General features: G+C 40.1%; 1 protein-coding gene across 4 annotated transcripts in view; it reads right to left on the reverse strand.

The window, feature by feature from the left end:
• Nucleotides 1–3,753: 3,753 nt before the first annotated feature.
• Nucleotides 3,754–25,180, reverse strand: part of HP1BP3 (heterochromatin protein 1 binding protein 3) — a 51,185-nt gene continuing 29,758 nt past the window's right edge. For 2 of the 4 annotated variants that reach the window (XM_054720412.1, XM_028155423.2), the window contains exons 9-13: nt 15,900–16,059; nt 13,124–13,235; nt 11,818–11,937; nt 10,872–11,162; nt 3,754–4,492 (exon numbers count right to left, since the gene is read on the reverse strand). In XM_054720412.1, coding sequence (XP_054576387.1) covers nt 4,399–4,492; nt 10,872–11,162; nt 11,818–11,937; nt 13,124–13,235; nt 15,900–16,059 — 777 coding nt within the window. In that variant the 3' untranslated portion in view covers nt 3,754–4,398. Of the gene's footprint in view, nt 4,493–9,406; nt 11,163–11,817; nt 11,938–13,123; nt 13,236–15,899; nt 16,060–25,180 lie in introns of those variants that run through there. The other 2 variants (XM_028155422.2, XM_008148128.3) reach the window with 1 other exon arrangement.

Below are 25,180 nucleotides of genomic sequence, written 5' to 3' on the forward strand. Positions count from 1 at the left end.
ACTCCTGGCTCTAACAAGTTTCTGATATATACAATTCAATCTGACACATGCAGTTTTTAAAATAGTGACAGGAGCCCTAGCTGGTTTGGCTCAGTGGATAGAGAGCATCAGCTTGCAGACTGAAGGGTCCCAGGTTCGATTCTGGTCAGGGGCACATGCCCGGGTTGCGGGCTCGATCCCCAGTAGGGGCCGTGCAGGAGGCAGATCAATGATTCTCTCGCATCATTCATTGATGCTTCTATTTCTCCTCTCCCTTCATCTCTGAAATCAATAAAAATATATTTTTAAAAAATAGTGACCGGAATTTGTTTCAGGTCAACATTTTTTAAAAAAGGGGGGAAAAAGAGACAGGAATTAAATTCAGATAGTGAAATAGTTCAAACCAAAGGGATAATTCTGCCTTCTAAATCTGTCTCAGGAGAAGGGGACAGAGGGTCAAGATCTGAGTGGCAGGTACTGTGCTAGGTCCCGGGGATACAGAGATTTACAAAAAAAAGCAAACACCACAAAAACCAGACCTGGAAAGATAAATGTGTGACAGAGGGATGTGACATTCACTCTTGACTCTACAACCTTCAAGGGTCCCTTTTTCATTGGTCTTCACCCCCACATAGGAATACAGTGTTTCAAAACCAAATGCATTTACACCTTTGAAGTTTATTCCTCCATTTTTATTTCTGTATCAAAGTAATGTAACTGCCCAGGCGAGCTATTCCCCTAGGTTACCAAATTCGATTGCTCTAACTCCACTAAAAGCGCAGCCGCTCCATGCTTCTACCATGCATGTAGACTTACTGATGATGCATGAGATGTACAAGTCCAGCGGTCTGCATCAGAGGCAACATACTTCGGTGGGCGTCAGCCGTCTCCTGGGCAAGCCAACCCAGTCCCACTCAGGACGGCAGCCTGGCACGGCCTTATCTGCCCCATTTATCTAATCCCACATTCCTGACAACACAGCTCTCAGGAGCCTCCGCCGGGTATAGAATGTCAACCCTTAGATTAATGACTCACTTTTGCAGGAAGCCCAAAGAAGTCACCTAGAAGGACAAAAAAAGGCAAGCTGGGGGGTGGGGTGGGGGGATGATCTCTGAACATGTTAGGACACACGGCCATGTCATGGTATTTCCGGATGAGTCAATGACAGTGACTGAATCACACAGGTGTGAGCTTGCTATCACAATTTGCCCTTTTCTCTGAAATCCCAGGATCTGGCACTGGGGTTGCCAGCTGACAAATGTGAGTGGGATGTAGCATCACATCATTTCAAAGCCAATGACAGAACTAGCGCTAAGACGGGTGCTTGGGACAAGCCTGGGCACAGCATCACCCACACCTGGTTTTACAGCACACGCCTCCACCCGTCTCCTCAGCAACACCTTCCCGTGTTGAGAGCTACTTTTAACCTTGAGCACATGGTTCCCTTCTCTCAGGTTTCTCCTTAGGGCTGTCCCTGCAACTTACCCCCTATCTTGCTCCCCCAAAATAAGTGACCTAGAGTGGAAATTTAAAAAAATTCTAATCTGTGTTATGGGTGGAATTGTGCCCCCACCTCCCCACTCAATATGTTGAGAAATAACCACTAGTACCTCAGAATGTGACTGTTAGGAGCTAGGGTCCTGTAAAGAGGCAAATTAAAATGAGGTGACTAGAGTGGGCCTTAATCCAGTATGACTGGTGTCCTTACAAGGAGAGGAAACCTGGACACAGACACCTCCACGGGGAGACGATGGGAAGACACAGGGAGGTGGCGGCCATCCACAAGCCAAGGAGAGTGGCCTGGAACAGGTCCTTCCTTCACAGCCCTCGGGAGGAACTAACCCTGATGACACCTTGAATTTGGACTTTAAGACCCAGAACTGTGAGAAAACAATTGTTACGGCAGCACGGGCAGACTGATACAGTAATTATAGCAAGATTCCTTTTCATCCATCCCAACAGCAGACCACAGCACTGCAGGGTCAGATTCTACTTCCTGGGGAATTCTGGTCCCAAAGGTGTGGAGGTTAGAGGATCCAGGAAATGTAATCTAGTTCGACTCTCACCTTCCCACTTGCGAAGCTGTGATTAAGCAGCTTGCCTGAGGTTGCGCTGTTAGTCCCAAAGGGGACGCAGGCGCCTGGACGCTGGGGGTCGTGGGTAGGCAGTCATTCTGTTTTCTGAGAGTGAATGCGCACTCCCTGGGGACCACCTGGTGGAGCCTAAAGTGCTGCTGCTGCTTTATTTCTAGGATATCTTCTTTTTTTAAAAATATACATTTTATTGATTTTTTACAGAGAGGAAGGGAGAGGGATAGAGAGTTAGAAACATTGATATGAGATATCGCTCAGCCGCATTCTGCACACCCCCTACTGGGATGTGCCCGCAACCGAGGTACATGCCCTTGACCGAATTGAACCTGGGACCCTTCAGTCTGCAGGCCGATGCTCTGTCCACTGAGCCAGACCAGTCAGGGCAAGGATATCTTTTTTATCTTGTTAACTATTGTGGACTTCACACTCCCTTCCATTTGGTTCAATATTACCATTAATATAATGGCATTCCCTCCAAATACTTTGGAATACAACGGGACCCCCAGAAACTGGCACTATGTTATCTTGTTGCAACCTGTACCCCATCTGGGGAACAAGGAATGGGTCCTAGTCCTTTCCCAACTGAAAAGAACAGGTCTAAAGAGGATACCTTTGCCCGGCCGGCATGGCTCAGTGGTTGAGCATCGACCTATGAACCAAGAGGTCCCGGTTCGATTCTGGTCAAGGGCACACGCCCAGGTTGTGGGCTCGGTCCCCGTAGGGGGTGTGCAGGAGGCAGCCGATCAATGATTCTCATCATTGGTATTTCTATCTCTTTCTCTACTTTCCTCTCTGAAATCAATAAAAATATATTTAAAATAAATAAAAAATAAAGAGGATTCCTTCTCAGAAACACTTATTAGAGACCTTGTTGCCAGAAACAAATACAACACGAGTCTAGGGATACATTTTAAAATGTAAAGAAAGGCAGTTATATCAAATACTATCTAAAATAACACCTATGTTGCAAACCATAAACTGGTAACAATATTTAATGGAGATTAAAAAGCAAAGATTGCTCATCAAGTGGCCGGTTTTCCCTGTAGCCACTCTTCATCCACAGCCAGCTCAGGCCCCGGGTGTGGCCCAGCTGACAGCTGATGGCTGCCTAGGCCTGGAGGCCCCAGCTTCGGCACTCCTGTCTCTTACCCACTTGGCTTCTCTTCTCTCCTGCTCCCTGGCATTAGAAACTTAAAACTGTATACCTTGCTTCTTTCTCTTGCTCATTTTTAAACAAGTCAACTCCTAGCAGTTTGAAACTTGATTTTAAAATGTTAAAATAACCCAAAAATCTGCTAGCCACGGCCCACTGATCTCTCTGTCCGACCCTCTTGCACCTTGCTGCCATATGCCCCGCTACCTGAGCTGCCAGTGCACAAAACTTCTAAGGAAGGTGTGGAGGAAAGGTGCATGCGTAGGCGCAGGTGTAAATTCATCACTTACTGCATGTTCAATTTGGGGAAATCAGCTACATTTAATTGCTTCTGAAAATTGGGGATGATACCACATATCTTTATAAAATATTTGTGAGGATGAGAGGTAGTGTGATTGAAGAGCCTAGTAATAGGAAAACTATAATAAATGGTAGTTTAAACCACAGAACTGAACTCTTGCAAAATTGGACATTCTAGTTCATTTATTTTAAAAAATCACCTCCCCTGCCCCCGCCCCCGCCCTAAAATCCTAAAATGCCTTGGTAACCTGAGTGTAGAGAACATGATTCAATCTTTGAGACTTGGTAATCTCACAGTCTCTGGGTGGCCATTCTTAAACGTGATTGTGGATTCGAACCCCCTTTGTTTTTCAGATGAGGAACTCAAGGCTCAGGGAGATGAAGAGGCTTGGCCAAGGCCATGCCAGCGGCTTAGTGACACAGCCTCCAAAGATCAGTGTGTAGGACCACAGCTACAGATGTTAGGAGACTGGGCTGAGTGACAAACTGGAACCAGAATTCAATCTCAATTTGGAATTGATGAAAACTTGTTCTACACACTATCCTAGCAAATTTAAATCACACAAACAAATAACATAAGGGATTTAGGTTTGACGTGAGAAGAAAGTTCTTAATCAGTAAAATGGATAAGCAAGAAAGTTGTGTACCTCTGGATTTTAGGGAAAGTATCCTTTTGGTACTGAGCAAAGCAAAGCAAAGACAGGAGAGACTGGATGAGTAAGGTTTCTTTCAGAATCATCAGTGTACGGGCAAGGATTTCTAATATTCCAGCTCATGATTACTAAACAGGTATCACGTCCAAAAATTTCAGTTGTCAGACAGTCCCACTGTGGAATTTCTCTTGGTAGGCCTTCTGAAGTACACGTTCACAGTTTATAAAGAGTGAGAAAGCTGCTCACTTAGCACCATAGAAGTTCTGATAGAAGCTGTGGGTCTGGGAGGAAAAGCTCTTGCAAGCGTCAGCACCCTGTGAATGAAAAATATTTGCCTGTGATACATTGTGAAGAAGCCAGAAAGTGTCCCGTCCCATGGCTAGGATTTGAGAATGGCCAAGTACTTGTTCTGTGTCCCCCCAAAAAAACTTAGGGCAGCTTAGTAATCCAAAATCTAATTCTAATAGTTCTTACCAGACTTCTTAAAATCAAAGTCACGACTCTTATTAGCAAACTTAGTAATTTCATCTCATTTCAAAATCCTCCTTTCAAATAAGCCTTTTCTTTTCCATGAATAGAACGTGGAGTCACTGGGCTGCAGGATAAGGAGAGAATTCAGGAGCTTGAAAAACTACCAAAGGGAGACAGTTGAGCAGAGCAGCTGGAGATGGCTCTGCATTCAGTCCCTGGGATTCATTCTGGCTTTGTCACTTATTACAACCTGGGGCAAGTTTCTGAATCTCACTCTGTGCCTGCTTTCCCTTCTATAAAATAGGAATAATAAACAATGATCATCTCATAGGGTTGTGGAGAGTGGCTACGGCGTTTGGACAGATTCAAGCCTTGGACTAATGAGAAGGCACGGTCCTCTCATGGCAAAGCCACGTACAGGTCCCAGCTTGGAGGGCAAAGCCTTCCCAGCACAATTATAGCCAAAGGCTATGGTTGTAAGCTTGACCTTAAGGTCCAAACCTGTGGTCCCAGGTGACCGAGTGATGTAGGCTGTGGGAGGTGCAGCAAGTACTGCCAAAACAAAGCTTGATATTTGATAGAGTTCTCAGGTGCATGTAATTAAGTAGATTTGAAACTTGCGAGAACATTGTTGAAACCTGGTCAACATTGTAAACATCTTGACCACGCCCTGCTTTGCCTCGTGGGATCTGACCATAAAATAAAGACTCGGCTTGCAGGCTGTGTCACTGTCTCTCTATCCGGGAACTGTGTCCCACCTGGCCCCAACTACAGTAGGTCCCCAGGATCCGTTCCTATGGTGCGGTGCGATGTAACATGTTTTTCGCCATAAGTAAGAACCCATCTACATAAGCACCTACGTCACTTACATGGAGCCCATACACAGCAGTAATGAAGTGAAACAGTAAAAAAAATTTAAAAGATAACAAATTCCTGACCTTTACTTGTGGTAAATAGTAAAAAACATAAAGCACATATGTACATACGTCAAAATGACGGAACTTTTAAAAATATATTTTATTGAATTTTTACAGAGAGGAAGAGAGGGATAGAGTTAGAAACATCGATGAGAGAGAACATCGATCAGCTGCCTCCTGCACACCCCCTACTGGGGATGTGCCTGCTACCAAGGTACATGCCCTTGACCAGAATCGAACCTGGGACCTTTGAGTCTGCAGGCCAATGCTCTATCCACCAAGTCAAACCGGCTAGGGCCGAACTTTTTTTTTTTTTTTTTTAATAAATAAATGGGAGATGGCATCGTAACCACAAAACGAAGTACATCGAGTTCGATGTAACCCGAGGACTGCCTGTATATTTATTCTCTTAGTCTGTCTTCTTTAATCCTTCACTGCCCCTTCCTCAGGTTCACCCCTGGCCGTGCTGGACGCGATGTGGTTCATAGGGTTGCTTGAGTTAAGCAAGATAATATATGTACAGTGCCCGACACATAGAAGAAACTCAGTGTTAGCTGTTATCACTGTTTTAACAAAAACTTAACTACACTTTATCAAACTATTCAAGGCACCATAAAGGTCTTTGCTAAGCAGAGATTTAACAAGAAATAGTTAATTATACATTCATATATAATATGAAGAGTTTCAATTTTTGAAAAAGGCCAAGGAAGGTACCCTTTGAAGCCTCCTTTGACATACCAGCTATTGACAAAACAAATCAGGAACAGTTAAAACTAAGCTAATAAATTTAAATAATCAAAGGTAGGAAATTTCTCCAATAGAAAAAAAAAAAGCCATTGAAGTTAAGACCCATGGGGGAAATGATAGAAGGAAAAATATAGTAATAAAGATAGTAGAGATTAATTTCTTAAAAAAGGAAAACTCTGCCCAGCTAGTGTGCTCAGTGGTTGAGGAGGTCAAGGTCTGACTCCTGGCAGGGCACAAGCCTGATTACAGGCTTGATCCCCAGTAGGGGGCGTGCAGGAGGCAGTCGATGGATGATTCTCTCTCATCATTGAAGTTTTTATCTGTCTCCCTTTCTCTTTGAAATCAATTAATTTTTTTTTAAAAAAGGAAAACTCAGTGCTGTGAGGGATACTTTTGACTGGTCTCTAACAGCCTCTAAACCAATTTTTGTGAAGTAGTTCCTTAGCCAAGAGATCCAACAGTTCTGGTTCTTTAGCCTCAGCTCTGCAGAACTGAGTGACCACCTATTCTACCAGGAAAAGGCAAAAGCAACTCTACACGCGAGGAAGTAATGTCTTATCAGAACCTCTAGGGGATTCAATCACCGTCTTTTTCTAATTAACAATAAAACTTCTCTCATGGGTAAAATTAAGAGTTTTTGTTTAAACAAAAGAGAAAGTAACTGATGTGACTTTTCAGCTTCTAAAAATGAGAAACCTAAATTTCTTTATTATCATGTTAATTGTTTCTGCACCCACCTAAGTATGTGTCCATCATTTTACTTTTTATCCAATCCCAGGGGTTTCCTTCCACCCCCCCTCGCCCCCCGCCCCCCGTCCCTCTTTGCTTTATCCCACCTCCTTAATCTATCACCATTGACTTTCATGTAACCCACCTATGCCCCTCCTTTGATTGCGATGTAACCTGCCATTCTCCGGAGCATTATATCAATTAGTTGAGGTTCTGCTTCCTGGCGTATGTCGAACATTTGGCTCAAATAAACTCACAAAAATTCTTTACAGGTAAAAAAAAAAAAAAAAAAAAAAAGAGAAACCTTAACTATATTCCTACATTTTTAAAGTTTCTTAGTTGGCTAAATGCAGTTCATGAGTATGTCTGGCTTAACCTTTTCTGATATATTAGGATGGCAAGAGGATCTGAGCCTAAATAAGAATAATTTCATTGGTTCTCTAAAGCAGGTATAAGAAAAGTACATTAGTAAGAATAAGTTAGCAAACCTAGACTAGGGCTGACAAAATTTTGTAAGAGTAATGATGAAAAAAATGTCCAAGGTATTATTACCTAGCTCTTGTTTTCATGTACTCTTATTGTTAATTATAACCAAGACATAATAAAAATGTACATCTGTTTTTTTAAGATTTATACTGGACCAGGCTTCCTTTAATTAAAGTGTGGATGGTAAGAATGGGGGAGGGGGTCTACCTGTGTGGAATCTATACTAGTAAGAGTAACATGCTAATTGACCATACCTTCACAACACCCACCAGCCAATCAGGAGTGAGAATGCAAATTAATCCAACAAAGATCATGGGTTAATTTGCATACACAGGCGCCAAGCGGCCGGGTACGGGGCAGGACACTTGTGTCATTGCCATGGCGATGACGCGGGTGTTCCGCACCACCCCAGCCGCTCCGGGCCTCTGGGCAGCGTGGGAAGGCGAAAGGTGGCTCTGGGCCAGAGCAGAAAGGTAGCTCCAGCCAGAGCGAAGGCGGTGCCGGCAGCCAGGGGAAGGAAGGCCCATTCTTTTTTTAAAAAATATATTTTATTTATTTATTTTTTTTTTACAGAGAGGAAGGGAGAGGGAGCCAGAAACATTGATGAGAGAGAAACACCGATCAGTTGCCCCCTGCACACCCCCCACTGGGGATGCGTCCGCAACCAAGGCACATGCCCCCGACCGGAATCAAACCTGGGACCCTTCAGTCCGCAGGCCGACACTCTATCCACTGAGCCAAACCGGTTTTGGCAGGAAGGCCCATTCTTACACGAATATTCATGCATTGGGCCTCTAGTGCTTTTATAATATTACTAATGAAAGGTCTCTACGTTTTTATGCAAAGTATCCCTTGTCTCTCAGTAGGTGAAGAAGCCAACAATCTTTCTCCCAGCACTTTCTGAGGTGCATTTATGAAAGATAGTTTGTAGGTGGTTTAAGAGTTTATGAAACACTGTAATTGACTCAGTAAACCACTAAGGGAGAGTACTGAAGCCACTGATCCACACTAGAAATTGCTGGGATTATTTCTTGGGTTTGCTGTCTTCCTTTCTATAATAAGAAAGTAAAAAATTATGCGTTCTGCTCCTTTAGAATGCCCAGAGGGAAAAAATCCCCAAACATTTCTTTATCTCAGCGTAAGTATGGCACATCTTGAGCATCTAATGGACAATGCAGTCACCAGGTGCCTGTTCAGGATATCTTTTTTAAAGTAACATCATAAAACAGAGAAACCAACCAAAATCCTGCTTTTGATTCCAAAAGAGTAGATAATTCTTAGCACAGGTACCTAACACCCATACTATTAGAATTATTACTTGCCGAACAACGTAACAGAAATTAGGATTACTTTCTAGAATTAGTCCAAGGACCTATCTGAACATTAGGCATTAAAAACTGGAATCTATGATCTTAAAAACAAGGACCTTCATAAAATAAAAAATATTTTAAACCTCTTATAAATATTCAAGGATAATATATCTAGAAAAATCATTTACCATCCATATAAGAATTAAAAAGCACAGAAACTAGAGCTTGTATTTAAAAAGGAAACAGATGGCCCTGGCCGGTATGGCTCAGTTGGTTGGGCGTCATTTAAGCACCAAAAGGTTGCTGGTTCTATTCCCAGTCAGGGCACATGCCTGGGTTGTGGGCTTGATTCCCTGTAGGGGATGTGCAGGAGGCAGCCAATAGATGATTTGCTCTCACATCAATGTTTATCTCTCTTCCCCTCTCAAAAAAAAAAAATCAATTAAAAAAAAAAAAAGGAAATCGATGGCAGGTTATTACAAAGAGTAGAAAAGATTCAAAGTAAGGATAATACTTAGCTACTTCTAAGATTATACTAGAAACTTTTAAATATAAGCTACAATTCAGCAGCTTTTAAAATTTCATGTTTATTCATATTTTTCAAAATATATGTACATAAAAAAGGAAGATTTACAACAGGAAAGATTGCCTTACATGCAACACAAATTCCAATGAACTCATGATGGGATCACACATAATTATGAATCTAATTCAAGCCAACCTTCTCAAGTCCATTTCCCAGCCACACTTCAGGCTGCAGACAGGATCCCAGGAGACAATGCCAGTGGAATGGATAAAACAAACATCTTGGCTTCTGGCAGCACTCGGGGGCCAGAAGATGTACACCGAAAAGTATAAGACAATAAAAATGTCAAGTGCCACAGGGAAGATAAATGATAACCGAAATCCATGTTTTTCAAGTAGAAAGCCAGTACTATTTAACACAACTTCACAATACTAAAACAAATACAAATAAGAGGTTAGGTAGTTTGGCTTCATTTAATTTCTTTAAAAAACAAAACAAACACAACATCTCAAAAAGGAAGCCACTTGCTTGATATCGAAAGTGCTGTGGAAAGGAGGGGAAAAGAACCCATAGATGAATCTGGAATCTAGTTTATTTTCGCAAACTGTGTTTTCCCACTTAACATTTCTACATTAGCAACAATGTAACTCTCCAACATTTCCTTATAAAAAGGCAAATAAGAAGTGAGAATTCATGCTCCAAATATTAAAAAATATATTTCAATATCTGATTTTATGTTTTGATTTTTTTTTAAACACAGGTGACACCAGAAATCACAAATTATATTCTTATATTCCCCTTCAGTCCAAAACCAAGTGGTGGAGAGAACTTGTGCTTGCTGTTAAGGGAATGCAATACCCTGGGCCAGTGAAAGACACCTGGAAAGCATCAAAGTGAAAGTGGCCCAAAGGAGTCCTGCATCTTCAGAATCTATGAGATCATGTTTTTGGCTTATTCCCAAAGCTAAGACATCTCTGTGTTTACAGTTAGAGAGAAAGGGCTAGTGGAGTGGTTTTATAAATAAGATTAACTATTGTAGCTGTAACTGGAGTCTCCAGGCAGGGGCTTCACAGTCCAGTCAGTGCTGCTCTGCCTCCCTCTACTTCCAGGACCTGACCAGCATTCTCTTCTCCATGCCTTCTACAAATATAAAAATCGTTGCAACTGTTTAGATAGAACTAGGGGGGATAAGAAAAGCCAAGACTGACCATTAAAAAAAAGAAGGTTGGGTGTAGGGGGAAATAAGAACAAGTATAGATTATACAGTTCAGGAAAGTCCAGAATTATCGCAGAAATTAAAATGACTGAAGGAAGGGGCAGGCACCCAGGGCAGCGCCTAAAGCGAACAAATACCTAAACCGGTTTATTTATATTCCCTCCTCACAAGTTCAGAGGGGCGGGAACAAATGTAATTTTAAAAGCATCAAAACTAAAATAAATGCACACTGACCTTAGAAAATAAGATTTTAAATTTCATCACAATACCCTTTTTGCCTATAAAATTTACTTTTTTGCTTTCAAAGATTTCTTCATGGTGGATTTGCCCTTGCCAGGCAATTTCACTTCCTTTCGCACACTAGCCGAAGGCTTCTTTGCAGAGCCACCACTGGGTTTCTTGATGACTGAGGGTGAGGGTCTGGCTTTCTTGGCAGGAGTTTTGGCTTTAGGAGGGGCTTTCTTGGGCAGGGGCCTGGCTTTCCCTCGCTGGGCAGCAGGGACTTTAGGCACAGGCTTAGACCCTCTCTGCTTCATGGGTGCAGCCTTTCCTGATGACTTGGCTGGGGTTTTCTTATGCAACCTGTGAAACAGAGAGCAAAGGCAGTCACTTAGCACCTGAGAGATGCACTTTGCCAGGATGCCAGATACTTCACGAAAAAAGAGATAAGACTACGTAGAAGTCACTTATGCTACGAATAGAAATGTAGCCCTGGCCAGGTGGCTCTACTGGTTGGAGTGTCCTCCCATACACCAAAAGGTTGCAAGTTTGATTTACAGTCAGGGTACATATGCAGGTTGGGAGTTCAATCCCCAGTCAGGGCTAATAAGGGAGGCAAACTGTTGATGTTTCTCTCACATTGATGTTTCTTTCTCTCACTCTTCCTCTCTAAAATCAATAAACATATCCTCAAGGGAGGACTTAAAACAAAACAAAAAAAGAATAGAAATATAATTTATTATGTTTTAACTAAAGGCTTTACTCAAATTGTATAAAATTCAACCAATTCATGGAAGTCTACACATAATTTCATCATGTTCTTCCTAAGAAAATTTTTTTCTTTGAAAAACCACACAAACTATGGATATATTTACAAGCTTGACCAAAGAGTAAATTACACATTCACAGGCTTCATTTCTTAAGTTCAGAGCCCCTGAATTTTCAAGAACACAAGTTCAAATGTTACACAGAGAACGTGAGAAGGCTCCTGAGTTAGAGGGTTTTCACATATCCACACCTCTTAGGTGGAGGAGGCTCTTCATCCTCAGAGTCTTCTTCTGATGAGTCATCTTCATCCTCATCCTCATCCTCATCTTGAGACTCATCTGACTCTTTCTTTGGAAATAGAACTCCTGGGCTATGGAGGTAAAAAAGATAACATGAAACTAGGTGCATATTCTCTGAATATTCCCGATATTCCCCCATTTCCTCCAAGCTTCCCCCAAAGATATCAAGTTAGGTTACAAGTATCGGGTTACAAGTGAACCTATTTTGAACACACAAAGTTATGACAAATCTATAAATGTCCCAGACCATACCTCATTCCCTTCCTCCTTACATTTAATAAAATTGATCCTTTAAGAAACACACAAACAAAAAAGAAAACCACATTTTTATTGATTTGAGAGAGGAGGCGGGGAGAGAAACAATGATGTAAAAGAGAAACATTGATCAGTTGCCTCCAGTATGTATCCCGACTGGGGCTTGAACTCACAATCTGGGTATGTGCCCTGACCGGGAATCCAACCTGTGACCTTTTGGTGCACAGGCAAATGCTCAACCAACTGTGCCACAATGGCCAAGGCAATAAAGTTGATTCATCACATTTTATGTGTATGACTATAAGAATTAATGTAAAGTTTAATATTTGAAAATATCAAATAATATGCATTCAACCAGTAACACTTAAGCTTGCACACAAAGAATAAGAAAGCTACAATTTATACTCCTGCTAAAATAGGGCTTTTGCGGTACATGTCATGAAATGTTACTAGAAATGTAAGTATGAGAAGGCTATATAGCACGGTGTCATAGAATAATGGTTGGCCCAATGGTGCTCAATACATTTTTTTGGCTCAATGAATAGATAATTCAGGTTTTCAAGTAAATGTCCCTGTCTCTACATTATGAAGAAGGCAGATTAGGATTCTTGGAAGCAGCCAATGTTTTCCCTTCTTCATTGATGCAGGACAATTAAAACGTATGTATAACCCTCTAATAGTCTTCCTGTTATTATCAATTACTTATTAAAGAAGGAATAAATATCAAAATTACTGCCAAGAATCACGAAGAATTCAGTACTTGATTTCAGGAACATGTGGCTAACAATAAGTTCTAGCAGGATAGCCAAAATTCCTCTGTTCTTAGATGTAAAACTTTTTATCTAAAACAATATTGCCTTAAGTAGTCTTTATTTGCAAATATATTCAGTTCAGTGTAATAGTACTAAGGGATAAATAAGTTAAGCAAGTCTGTAAACTACAATCAGATTTTAAATTTATAATGACCAATACTTCATATTATGGGCTAGAACGTTTGTTTACCTGGGGTAATAGGGAAAACAGAGTTGGAAGGTGCCACTGAATCCTTTACCAGAGATCTGTTCCATCCACCCATTCTTTTCGCATTTCTGCAGGGTTTTCTTCAGCAAATGCACTGAAAAAAATTCAAAAATGAAGAAAGTGGTTTAGTTATACCAACTTGGAAATTCTCTCAACCACAATCAGTTATTCATCAATTTAATGTCCTGTCATATACAGTAATTGACATATTTTAAGTGAATACTTTGTGGTCAAAGGAATCAACTAATTCACTAAACAATTATTTTTTATTTATTTTACTTTCTTTTCTTTTTTCCCCCCCACTAAACAATAATTAAGGCCCATAAATGTGGCAAGACTTAAATTATAATGAAAAAGATTTTAGAGACCACCTAGTCAAATTCCTCATTTCACAGAAAGGAAACAGAAGTCTAGAGTGGTGACTTGCCCACAGTTGCACATACAGAGGTGTGCAAATAGGTTTACACCCTTGTATATGGTTAATAGCTGACATAAGACTACTAAAGGTCCGGTGCATGAAATTTGTGCGGGGGGGGGGGGGGGAGAGTTGTCCCCCACCTCAGCCTGGCCTGCATCCTCTCACAATCCAGGACCCCTCAGGGGATGTCGGGCCTAAACCGGCAGTTGGACATCACTCTCGCAACCTGGGACGCTGCATGCACCAGTGACCATACTTTTCATACAGGTGAAAGGCATCTTGCTGTTGTATGGGCAGCTACATTTTTTTGCCCTGATTATAAAAAGGAGTACATAACATGATCCTTCTGAGGCAGTAGTAGCCTTGCCAGGTTTTAATTTTTAAATCTTAAGAGACTGTTCCCAATATATAGGGTAGGGTCCCTAGGCCTGGCCGGCGATCAGGGCCATCTGTGGGGCAACCGGTGGGCTCCCACTGGCACCCGCCTTGGTGTCATAGTGACTGGTTGTTCCGCCGTTCCGTCGATTTGCATGTTAGGGTTTTATTATATAGGATTTCCACTCATTCAAACATTTATTGAGTAACTATAAGAATAGATAATCATATAGGAGACTACCCATAAAGATAAACAAAACCAATTTCTCCTCAATAGCAAAGAGAATAGCACAATACCATGGCTCCTAAAGGCCTCACTAATGCTACCTTTCATACAAAGACACATCAAAAATGTATTTTATAGTGATCCAGTGTCTAAAAGACAGCACTATCAGTGAAATTGAAAAGGTTAATAACCAATTTCATCTTCTACCACTGTGCCAAGAGAAAATCATGAAATAGTCTATAAGGGTCAACTGCACAATTAAACACAGTATATACTTAAGTAAGTAAGGAAAGTTTATTTTAAAAACCAGTTTCCAAAGTACACAAGAAGAAAACCACCAGAAAGCATTCCTTCATAATGTTAAAATATACATATTGCACATATGTTAAAAGCCATTATTAAGACTTCAAAATTACTTTTTTATTTAAAACAATATAGTCTAGTGTGCATTTTCTGTTACTTAACTTCCACATTCTTCATCCTATACCAATGGGCCTTTTCTACTAGTTCACTGAGAAAATGTACTATCTTACTTATCTGTACGTGGTAATGCTGCTAAAGCAAGGATTCCTGACTCAAATTACCACCTGACATATATTTGGTAAATATACTTTACTAAAAAATTACTTTCTGCTACAGAGTTTGTGTCAATAAAAAATAACCTAAGTAGCCCTGGCTGGGAGGCTCAGCTGGTTGGAGCGTTGTCCCATACACCAAAAGATTGCAGGCCTGATTCCCAGTCAGGGCACATACCTAGGTTGTGGGTTCAATCTCCGGTCAAGTCGAGTACGGGAGGCAACTGATCAATGTTTCTCTCACATCAATGTTCTCTCTCCTCTCTCTCTCTCTCTCTCTTTCTCTCTCTCTCTCTCTCTCTCTCTCCTCTCTAAACATATCTTCAAGTGAGGATTAAAAGAAAAAAAAATAACGTATTTTAAAATACTGGTTTGGTTTCAAGGTAAAATTAGATGTTTTGGTAAACATTCACAAGAAGACAGTACACTTGAGATTGTTTGATCCTAGAGATTTATCTAAATTACAATAAAAATATCAGAAAAAGCCCTAGCTGGTTTGGCTCAGGGGCTAGAGCATTGGCCTGCGGACTGAAGGGTCATGGGTTTGATTCCGGTCAAGGGCACTTGCCTGGGTTGTGGATGGATCCCCAATAGGGAATGTGCAGGAGGCAGCCAATCAGTGATGTTTTTTTTTTTGTTTTTTTTTAAAATATATTTTATTGATTTTTTACAGAGAGGAAGAGAGAGAGGGATAGAGAGTTAGAAACATTGATGAGAGAGAAACATCCATCAGCTGCCTCTTGCACACTTCCTACTGGGGATGTGCCCGCAACCAAGGTACATGCCCTTGACCGGAATCGAACCTGGGACCCTTCAGTCCGCAGGCCGACGCTCTATCCACTGAGCCAAACCGGTTTCGGCAGTGATGTTTCTATCTCTCTCCCTCTCTTCCTCTCTGAGATCAATAAATATATATTTTTTTTAAATCAGAAAAATCTTTACAGTAAAGCACAATCAAATTCTGATCTTTAACAGACATTGTAAATTAAGGATATACATTGATTATGTCTGTTTTTCTTTTTGTAAATAAATTACATTTGTAAAGCTGTTGTTCCCTCTTGGTTTTCAGTCGGCAGTTAATGTTTTGTCATTAGTAGCATGATCTCAAGGGATTTTTCACAAATGCCCTAATCCTGGTAAAATGCATACAATTCTGAGTCTTACTTTGATAGTTAGAATTGGTCCCTGGGTGGTTCTCCAGGACATACTTCTTCAGAGCAGTGGTGGAGCAGGTCTTCGGCTCATTCATGGCAGCAATGGCAGACAAGATTGCATATTCCATCAGGCTTCCACCAAGCAGGGGTTTCTCCCCTGATTTCTTCAGCTGTTTTCCAAGGAGGAAGAGAAAAGCATCAAGACAACACTCTCCCAAAGCAGGTCAAGACAAGACTCCTCTGCACCAGGTGGGTCGGAGTTCCTGCATTAGCACAGATATGTTTTACAATAAATTGTCAGGTTAGGGACTTGCTCTTCTCACTTATCAGGTATTCCATCTAACTGAGGAGTCTCAACCCTCCTACGAATATTTTCACTTTCCATCTACCCCTCCATCCAACCTACAATAGCAATGGCTACTCTAACCCAAAGAGAGAGACAGCTCTAACCCAATAAGCAGGTTAACTTGTTAGGCTCCCAATAACTTAGGATGCTTTTATTTGAGAATACTTCCTTTATCTAAATCTGAAAAATGGAGTAGTTATATAAAAATAGCCCTAACCGGCTTGGCTCAGTGGACAGAGCGTCGGACTGCAGACTAAAGGGTCCTGGGTCCGATTCCGGTCAAGGGCATGTACCTTGGTTGCGGGCACATCCCCAGTGGGGGGTGTGCAGGAGGCAGCTGATTAATGTTTCTCTCTCATCCACGTTTCTAACTCTCTATCCCTCTCCCTCCTCTCTGTAAAAAAATCAATAAAATATATTTTAAAAAAATAATAAATAGCCTTTTTAATCCTATAGGAAAATAGCAAAACAAAAGCTTGATCATACAATAGAAAATTACATAGGATAGTTCAAGGACAAAAGGTTGGGGAACAAAAGTGAGTTACCAATAAGCAAAAACTTGGCATAAAAGGACAAACTTGGGCATGGTACACAATAGTGATTCTCAAAGACTTGTCCATATACCCCACGGGGTTCCTGAGACCCTTTAAAGGGAACCTTTAAAAGGTCAAAACTATTTTCATAATAATACTAAGATATGATCTGCCTTTTTCACTGTGGTGATATTTGCAGATGGTTAAAAAATTGATGGGTAAACTGCTGCTACCTTACCACAAATCAAGGCAGAGGCACATGAACTACAAAGTAGTTACTTTATTCTTTTTAAAAAGTATATTTTTATTGATTTTGAGAGAGAAAGGCAGAGGGAAAGAGAAACATTGATGTGAGAGCATACATCTATTGGCTGCCTCCTGCATGCCCCCTACCGGGGATCAAGCCCACAATTCCAGTAACCCTTCCATGTAAGGGACAATGCCCAACCAACTGAGCCACACCAGCCAGGGCAGTTATTTTATTCTTTACGGCTACACACTTGTGGTTAAAAAAAGAAAAAAAAAAAGAAAAAGCCAGTTTCACTTAGGAATGTCCTTGATGAAGTAGTACAAATTATTTTATTAAATCTCAATCCCAATGCATGTCTTTGATATTTTATGGGATGAAATGGGGAAGAACACATGGCAGCAATGTATATATGATGGTGGTCTTAAGGAAAAACACCAGTGATTATTGGAGATGTGAGGTGAACTAGCTATATTTTTCATGGAGTAACTTTTTTACTTTAAGAAACAGATAAACTATGGTTATTTAGACTTGGGTACCTGGGTAGACATTTCTTAAAAATAAACTAAGTGAGCTGTCATTTCGAGGAAAACAACAACAGTGGTTGTCAATGATAATATTAAACTTTCTGAGAGAAAATTTAAATTGAGAAACCTTGTGTCTACCACTGTAACTTGGTAACTTCCTAGTACTTAATACTGTTTTGATGAGATCAGTGGGTAATATTAACGAATAGGATTTTTGTTATAGATGAAATGAGTCAGCATTTAAAAAAATCTGCATAATTCAGTGAACCACTATTTTCCAAATAACCATGTTATAAAATTACGCATGTTTAAAAGATCCAAAGTTCAAGACAGACCAAAAGATTTTAAGGTAACAAAGTACAAGAAGTTGACTGATAGGGTTTCAGGTTCCACATAACAACTAACCTTTAAGGAATGACCACAAAATCAATTAATGTAATAAGAATTACATATTAACAGAATAAAGAACAAAAACCACACGATCATCTCAAGAAACATAGCAAAAGTATTTGACAAATGCAATTAAACACTCATAATAAAAACTCCAACGAACCAGTACCAGAAGGGAACTTTCTCAACCTGATAATAGGCATATATGAAAAACCTGTAGCTAACTTAATGGTAAGACTGAATAGATGAGGATGTCCGCTCTCATCACTGTACTGGAGTTTCTATCTAGTGTAATCAGGAAAGAAAAAAACAATTCAGATAGAAAAGGAAGAACTAAAATGGTCTTTATTTGCAGATGACATAATCCTGCAATATGTAGGAAAATCCTAGGGAAACCACAGAGTCCTAAAGAATCTTACAGAAAAACTACTAGAACTAGTAAATGAGTTCAGCAAGGTTGCAAGATACAAGATCATTAGATAAATTAACTGTGTTTCTACAGGCTACCAATGAACAATTTGAAAACAAACTAAAGAAAATTCCATTCACAGCAGCATGAAAATATTTAGGAAAAAATTTTACAGAAGAAATGTCAGACATGTGAAAACTACAAAATATTGCCAAGAGAAGTTAAAAATCTAAATAAATGAAGAGACAATATTTGTGGATTGGAAAACAACGCTGTAAAGATAGTGATTCTCCCCAAATTGATCTATAGGTTCACTGCAACCTCTACCAAAACCCCAGCTGGCTTTTTGTAAAAAATTGAGAAGTGGATCCTAAAATTCATAAAGCAATGCATAGGACACAGATTAGTCAAAATAGTTTTGAAAAAGAGAAAGAGAATTTACATTTTCTAACTTCACAATTTAACTACAAAACTGCAGTCACCAAGACAATGTGATTCTGGCATAAGGACTCGCATACAGATCAATGGAACAGAAGTGAGCATTCAGAAATAAACCCTCACAACTGATTTAAAAAATATTTTTTTATTGATTTCAGAAAGGAAGGGAGAGGGAGAGATAGAAACATCAATGATAAGAGAGAATCACTGATCCACTGCCTCCTATATACCATACCCCCTTTTGGGGGACCAAGCCCTCAACTTGGGCATGTGCCCTGACTAGGGATTAAACCTTACCTCCTGGTTCATGGGTTGACGCTCAACTGCTGAGTCATATCAGCAGGGTGTCAACTGATTTTTGATAAAGGTGCTGAAGCAATTCAATGAGGAAAGGACAGTTTTCAATAAATGGCACTAGGACATTCGGATATCCACATGAAAAAAAACATGATTTATACCCTTACCTCACACCATAAACAAAACTTAACTTAAAGTTGATCACAGACCTAAATGTAAGCACTAAAACTATGAAACTCTTAATAAAAAATATAGGAGTAAATTTTTGTGACCTTAAGTTAGGCAATGATTTATTAGATACAATAGGACAAGCAACTTAAAAAAATGATAAAATTAACTTTATCAAAATTCAACACTTTTGCCCTTCAAAAGACACTATTTAGTAAAGTGAAAGCAGAGGTCACAGACTAGGAGAAAATATTTGCAAATCAGGTATATCTGTTGAGGAACTTGTATCTAGTTTATATAACTCTCCTAATTCAATAAGACAAATAACCCAATTTTAAAAACAGGCATAGGGAAAAAAAAATGGCGACGGAATAGAGTCGGGTTTGGAGTCTGTTCCTGGGGCGGAGAGTCGGAGCAGCAGAGGCTCGCAGAGGGAGTGTATGTGGGCAAGCCAAGGGACAGCTAAACTCCAGGAGAAGGCGGGGGAGTGCTGGGCAGTGTTCCTCTGACCGCGCAGCACCCACAGGGGCTGGGTCCCCTCCTGGAGCTGCGGGCTCGCCAGGCGCCTCGCCATCTTGCAAGGAAAGGAGGATTTTAGTGGAAACCTGACTTTCTGCGACAACTGCAAACACTGAACTGCTGGGAGCACCAGACCACCGGTCCCCTATCAGCGCAAACACTCGGATTCAAAGAAACTCTTCACTGCACCACGGAAAGGTCAGATTTTGTCTGAAATAAGCTGCGGTTTCTAATCCCCGCGGTGGGTGAGGGAAGCGCTGGGTGAGGGAAGTGCGGCAGCCGCAGGACCGGCAGGAGCCGGGAGGTCTGTGCCTAGAAAAATCAGCGGCAGTTGGAACTGCCGTGATCCGTGAATGAGGAGGGGGGTCTTCTGAGCTGCTAACAGAAGTGACCTCTTGAAAGCAACTCATTTTAATCTGACGAGGAGGGTCAGACTAAGAATTTTCAAAGGAGTGCAGGCTCCTTAGTCTGGGGCACAGACCCACGGTCCGCACACCTGGGCTCTTTCCGACTCTGATTGCTAAGCCCAATACAGAGGTAAACCCAGGTGGAAACCCTGAAAGACTGCAGGGGGAAGGTGTTTTTTCGGAACCTGGGGCCAGAGCTGCGTGTGACCATCAGAGAGGCAGCTCTGAGGCGCACACCTCTACAAACCGGTAGTGAGTGCCATAGAAGGGGGAAAAAAAAAAAAGAAAAAAGAGCTAGAGAGGCCCGGAAGTCAATTCAGAAACACTGCCACCCAGGGGCTGAAACGCTAATTGTCTCTGGTGTAATCAAAAATAAATACGAGAAATTAAGACAGGGCTGGCTTAAAAAGCAGGACTGGCTTCCAACACTGAGGAGCCCTGGAATGAAGCTGAACTGAAATACCGCCCAGACTGGGAAAAAGGCGTACCAAACAGAATAATAGAGGAAGTGAATGACAGCCGCTACTGCACATTTTAGTCTTCCTATTTTTTAATTTTCAATTCTTTTTTCAATTTTTTAATTTTTTTATTCTCATATTTTTTTATTTTCATTTTTTGCATCTTTTACTTAAGAAACTAATATTTTTTTCTTTTTCCTCACTTGATTTTCACCTTTTTAATTATTACATTTTTATTTTCAATCAGCACTGTTATTACTATTATTTTACTTTTTTTTCTTTTTACTGTCATTAGATTTTCCCTTTCTTTTATTTTTGGATTAGTGTCCTACATTCGATTTGCATCTTTCCCTTACAATCGCTTTACCCTATCTCAAAGCTAAAATTATGCCATCACTCTCCTCCTAACCTTTCCCCTTTTGGTCCCCAGGTTATCTTAACCCTTTCTGGCTTTAGATTTTCCCTACTTTTTCAGTTTACTCCCTGCTAAAACTTCACCCTACTTATATATCTAATTCCCAACCCCCTGCTCCAAATCCATACAAACCTCTCTCTACGCTACCTTTAAAAAATTATTTTTCTCTCGGGCCTTTTGTTGTTGTTTGCTTGAATGTTGATTAGATTGAATTTTTATGCTTTTTTATGAGATTGTTTTGATTATTCTTTTTGTTGGTTTGGTTGGTTCTTTTGTTTGCTTTGTTTTTGTTTGTTTTTTACTTTTGTTTTCCCTTGCCTCACTTGATATTAGCTGCTGTTGCAGTTTGTATTAATCTCCAGGCTCGTGTTGCTGGAATTTGCTGGGAATAGTGGTTGTTCTAGTGGAGTTTACTCCCCATATATATAGTTTGTTCCCCTTTTCTCTCTTAGTATCATTCTTGTCTCTCTTACTTTTTTTTTCTTTTCTTTTTCTTTTCTGTTTTTTCTTTTCTTTCTTTCTGCTCTTTTCCCAAGTTCAGATTCACACTCTTTGTTGTTTTTTTTTTTTCTTCGTTGTTGTTCTTTCTTTTTACTCTCCCTCTTCCACTCCTATTCCCTAATTTGTCTTTCTCTGGTGGTTACCTTTATTGGAGGTTATTAATATCGTGAATACAATTCTGTTCAGTGCCTTGTCTGTTGTGCCTGGTTGTGTTGTATTTTATACCTTTAAATCAACGCCAGAGAGAGAAATCTATATAACCAGACATCCGGAGAAGAGAGACCATGGGGAGACAAAGAAACAGCCCAAACAGGAAAGAGAAGCAGGCATCACCAGAAAAAGAAGTAAACGATTTAGAGGCAAACAACCTATCAGAGAAAGAATTCAGAGAAATGGTCATAAAGTGGCTGAAAAGGATGGAAGACAAATTCGACAATATGAGTAAGAACCAAGAAGAAATGAAGAAGAACCAAGAAGAAATGAAAAATGACATCGCTGCTGTAAAGAACTCAATAGAAAGCATCAAGAGTAGACTAGATGAAGCAGAGGACCGCATAAGTGAGCTAGAAGACAAGATGGAAAAAAATACCCAATTACAACAGCTTCTAGAAACAAAAATTAGAAAGATTGAGGAGAGCGTAAGGGAACTTCGGGACAATACAAAACAAAACAACATCAGGATAATAGGGGTGCCAGAAGGAAAGGAAACTGAGCAAGGAATAGAAAACCTGTTTGAAGAAATAATAACAGAAAACTTCCCTGATATAGGGAAGAAAAAACCCACACAAATCCAAGAAGCTCACAGAGTTCCAAGCAAAATGAACCCCAAAAGACCGACGCCAAGGCACATTATAGTTAAGTTGGCAAACACCAACGACAAAGTAAGAATCTTACAAGCGGCCAGAGAGAGACAGACAGTTACATACAAAGGAACCCCCATCAGACTAGCAACTGATTTCTCAACAGAAACTCATCAGGCCAGAAGGGAATGGAATGAAATATACCAAGTCATGCAAAGGAAGGGTCTAAATCCAAGAATACTGTACCCAGCAAGGCTATCAATCAAAATTGAAGGTGAAATCAGGAGCTTCACAGACAAAAAAGGACTAAGGGAGTTTATCACCACCAAACCAGCAATGAAAGAAATGCTAAAGGGTCTGCTGTAAAAAAAAAAAAAAGAAAGAAAGAAATAGGAAGCAAAGAAGGTACACAGGGGTATAGAATAAAAATGGCGTCAAATAAGTACCTATCAATAATAACTTTAAATGTAAATGGATTGAATGCCCCAATCAAAAGACACAGGGTAACAGACTGGATAAGAAAACAAAACCCAGATATCTGCTGTCTACAGGAAACCCACCTCAAAAAAAAGGATGCATACAGACTGAGAGTAAAGGGATGGAAAAAGGTTTTCCAGGCAAATGGAAATGAAAAAAAAGCTGGGGTTGCAATACTTATATCTGACAAATTAGATCTCAAAGTGAAGGACATAACAAGAGATAATGAAGGCCACTTCATAATACTTAAGGGAGAAATCCAACAAGAAGAAATAACTCTGGTAAACATATATGCACCCAATACAGGAGCACCAAGATACATTAAAAAACTCCTGGAAGATATCAAAGGAGAGATTGACAGTAATACAATCATAGTAGGAGACTTCAATACCCCACTATCACCATTGGACAAATCCTCTAAACAAAAAATCAGCAAAGAAACATCAATCCTAAATGACTCACTAGAACAGATGGAATTAATCGACATCTTCAGAACATTTCACCCCAAAGCCACAGAATATACATTCTTCTCAAGTGCACATGGGTCATTTTCAAAGATAGACCATATGTTAGGACATAGGCAAAGTCTCTCCAAATTCAAGAAGATAGAAATCATATCAAGTATCTTCTCAGATCACAGTGGCATAAAACTGGAAATCAACTACAATAAAAACAACCCAAAGAAATCAAACACTTGGAGACTAAACAGCATGTTATTAAACCATGACTGGGTTACCAAAGACATCAAGGAAGAAATAAAAAACATCATGGCAACAAACGACAATGAAAACACAACAATCCAAAATCTATGGGACACAATGAAAGCAGTCCTGAGAGGGAAGTTCATAGCTCTACAAGCCTACTTCAAAAAACAAGAAACAATGGTAATAAATTACCTAACCCAACAACTCAAAGAGTTAGAGAGAGAGCAACAAGATAAGCCCAGTGTAAGCAGAAGGAAAGAAATAATAAAGATCAGAGCGGAGATAAACGACATAGAGACCAAAGAAACAATACAAAAGATCAACAAAACCAAGAGCTGGTTCTTTGAAAGGATAAACAAGATTGATGGACCTCTAGCCAGGCTCACCAAGAAGCAAAGAGAGAGGACCCAAATAAACAAAATCAGAAATGAAAGAGGTGAAATAACAACAGACCCCGACGAAATACAAAGGATTGTTACAAAATACTACGAACAACTCTATTCCAACAAACTGGACAACCTAGAGGAAATCGACATATTCCTAGAAAAATACAACCTTCCAAAACTCAATCAGGAAGATTCTAAACAGCTCAACATGCCAGTAACTATGGAAGAAATTGAAGCAGTCATCAAAAAGCTTCCGGCAAACAAAAGCCCGGGGCCAGATGGCTTCACAGGAGAGTTTTATCAAACTTTCAAGGAAGAACTAAAACCTATCCTCCTCAGACTATTCCAAAAAATTCAAGAGGAAGGAACACTTCCAGGCTCCTTCTATGAAGCCAGCATCACCCTAATACCAAAACCAGATAAAGACAACTCAATGAAAGAGAATTACAGGCCAATATCCCTCATGAACATTGATGCCAAAATCCTCAACAAAATTCTAGCAAATCGGCTCCAGCAGTACATCAGAAAGATCATACACCATGACCAAGTAGGATTTATTCCAGGAATGCAAGGATGGTACAATATCCGCAAATCAATAAACGTGATACATCACATAAACAAATTGAGAGATAAAAATCACATAGTCATATCAATAGATGCAGAAAAAGCATTTGACAAAATCCAACACCCTTTCTTGATAAAAACTCTCAACAAGGTGGGAATAGAAGGCTCATACCTCAACATAATAAAAGCTATTTATGATAAACCCACAGCAAACATCATACTCAATGGGCAAAAACTAAAACCATTTCCCCTAAGAACAGGAACAAGACAGGGATGCCCACTCTCACCACTCCTGTTTGACATAGTACTGGAAGTATTAGCTATCGCAATTAGGCAAGAAGAAGAAATAAGAGGCATCCAAATTGGAAAAGAAGAAGTGAAGCTGTCCTTATTTGCAGATGACATGATATTGTACATAAAAAACCCAAAAGATTCCATCAAAAAACTAATAGACTTAATAAATGAATTCGGCAATGTAGCGGGATACAAAATTAACGCCAAGAAATCTATGGCTTTTCTATACACCAATAATGAACTTACAGAAAGAGAGACTAAAAAAGCAATCCCATTTACCATCGCACCAAAAAAATTAAGATACCTAGGAATAAACTTAACTAAGGAGGTAAAAGACCTATACGCAGAAAACTACAGGACACTGAAAAAAGAGATAGAGGAAGAAGTAAACAGATGGAAGAACATACCATG

The sequence above is a fragment of the Eptesicus fuscus genome, chromosome 9 (genome assembly GCF_027574615.1).
Source record: "Eptesicus fuscus isolate TK198812 chromosome 9, DD_ASM_mEF_20220401, whole genome shotgun sequence".
In the NCBI taxonomy this organism is placed as follows: Eukaryota; Metazoa; Chordata; class Mammalia; order Chiroptera; family Vespertilionidae; genus Eptesicus; species Eptesicus fuscus.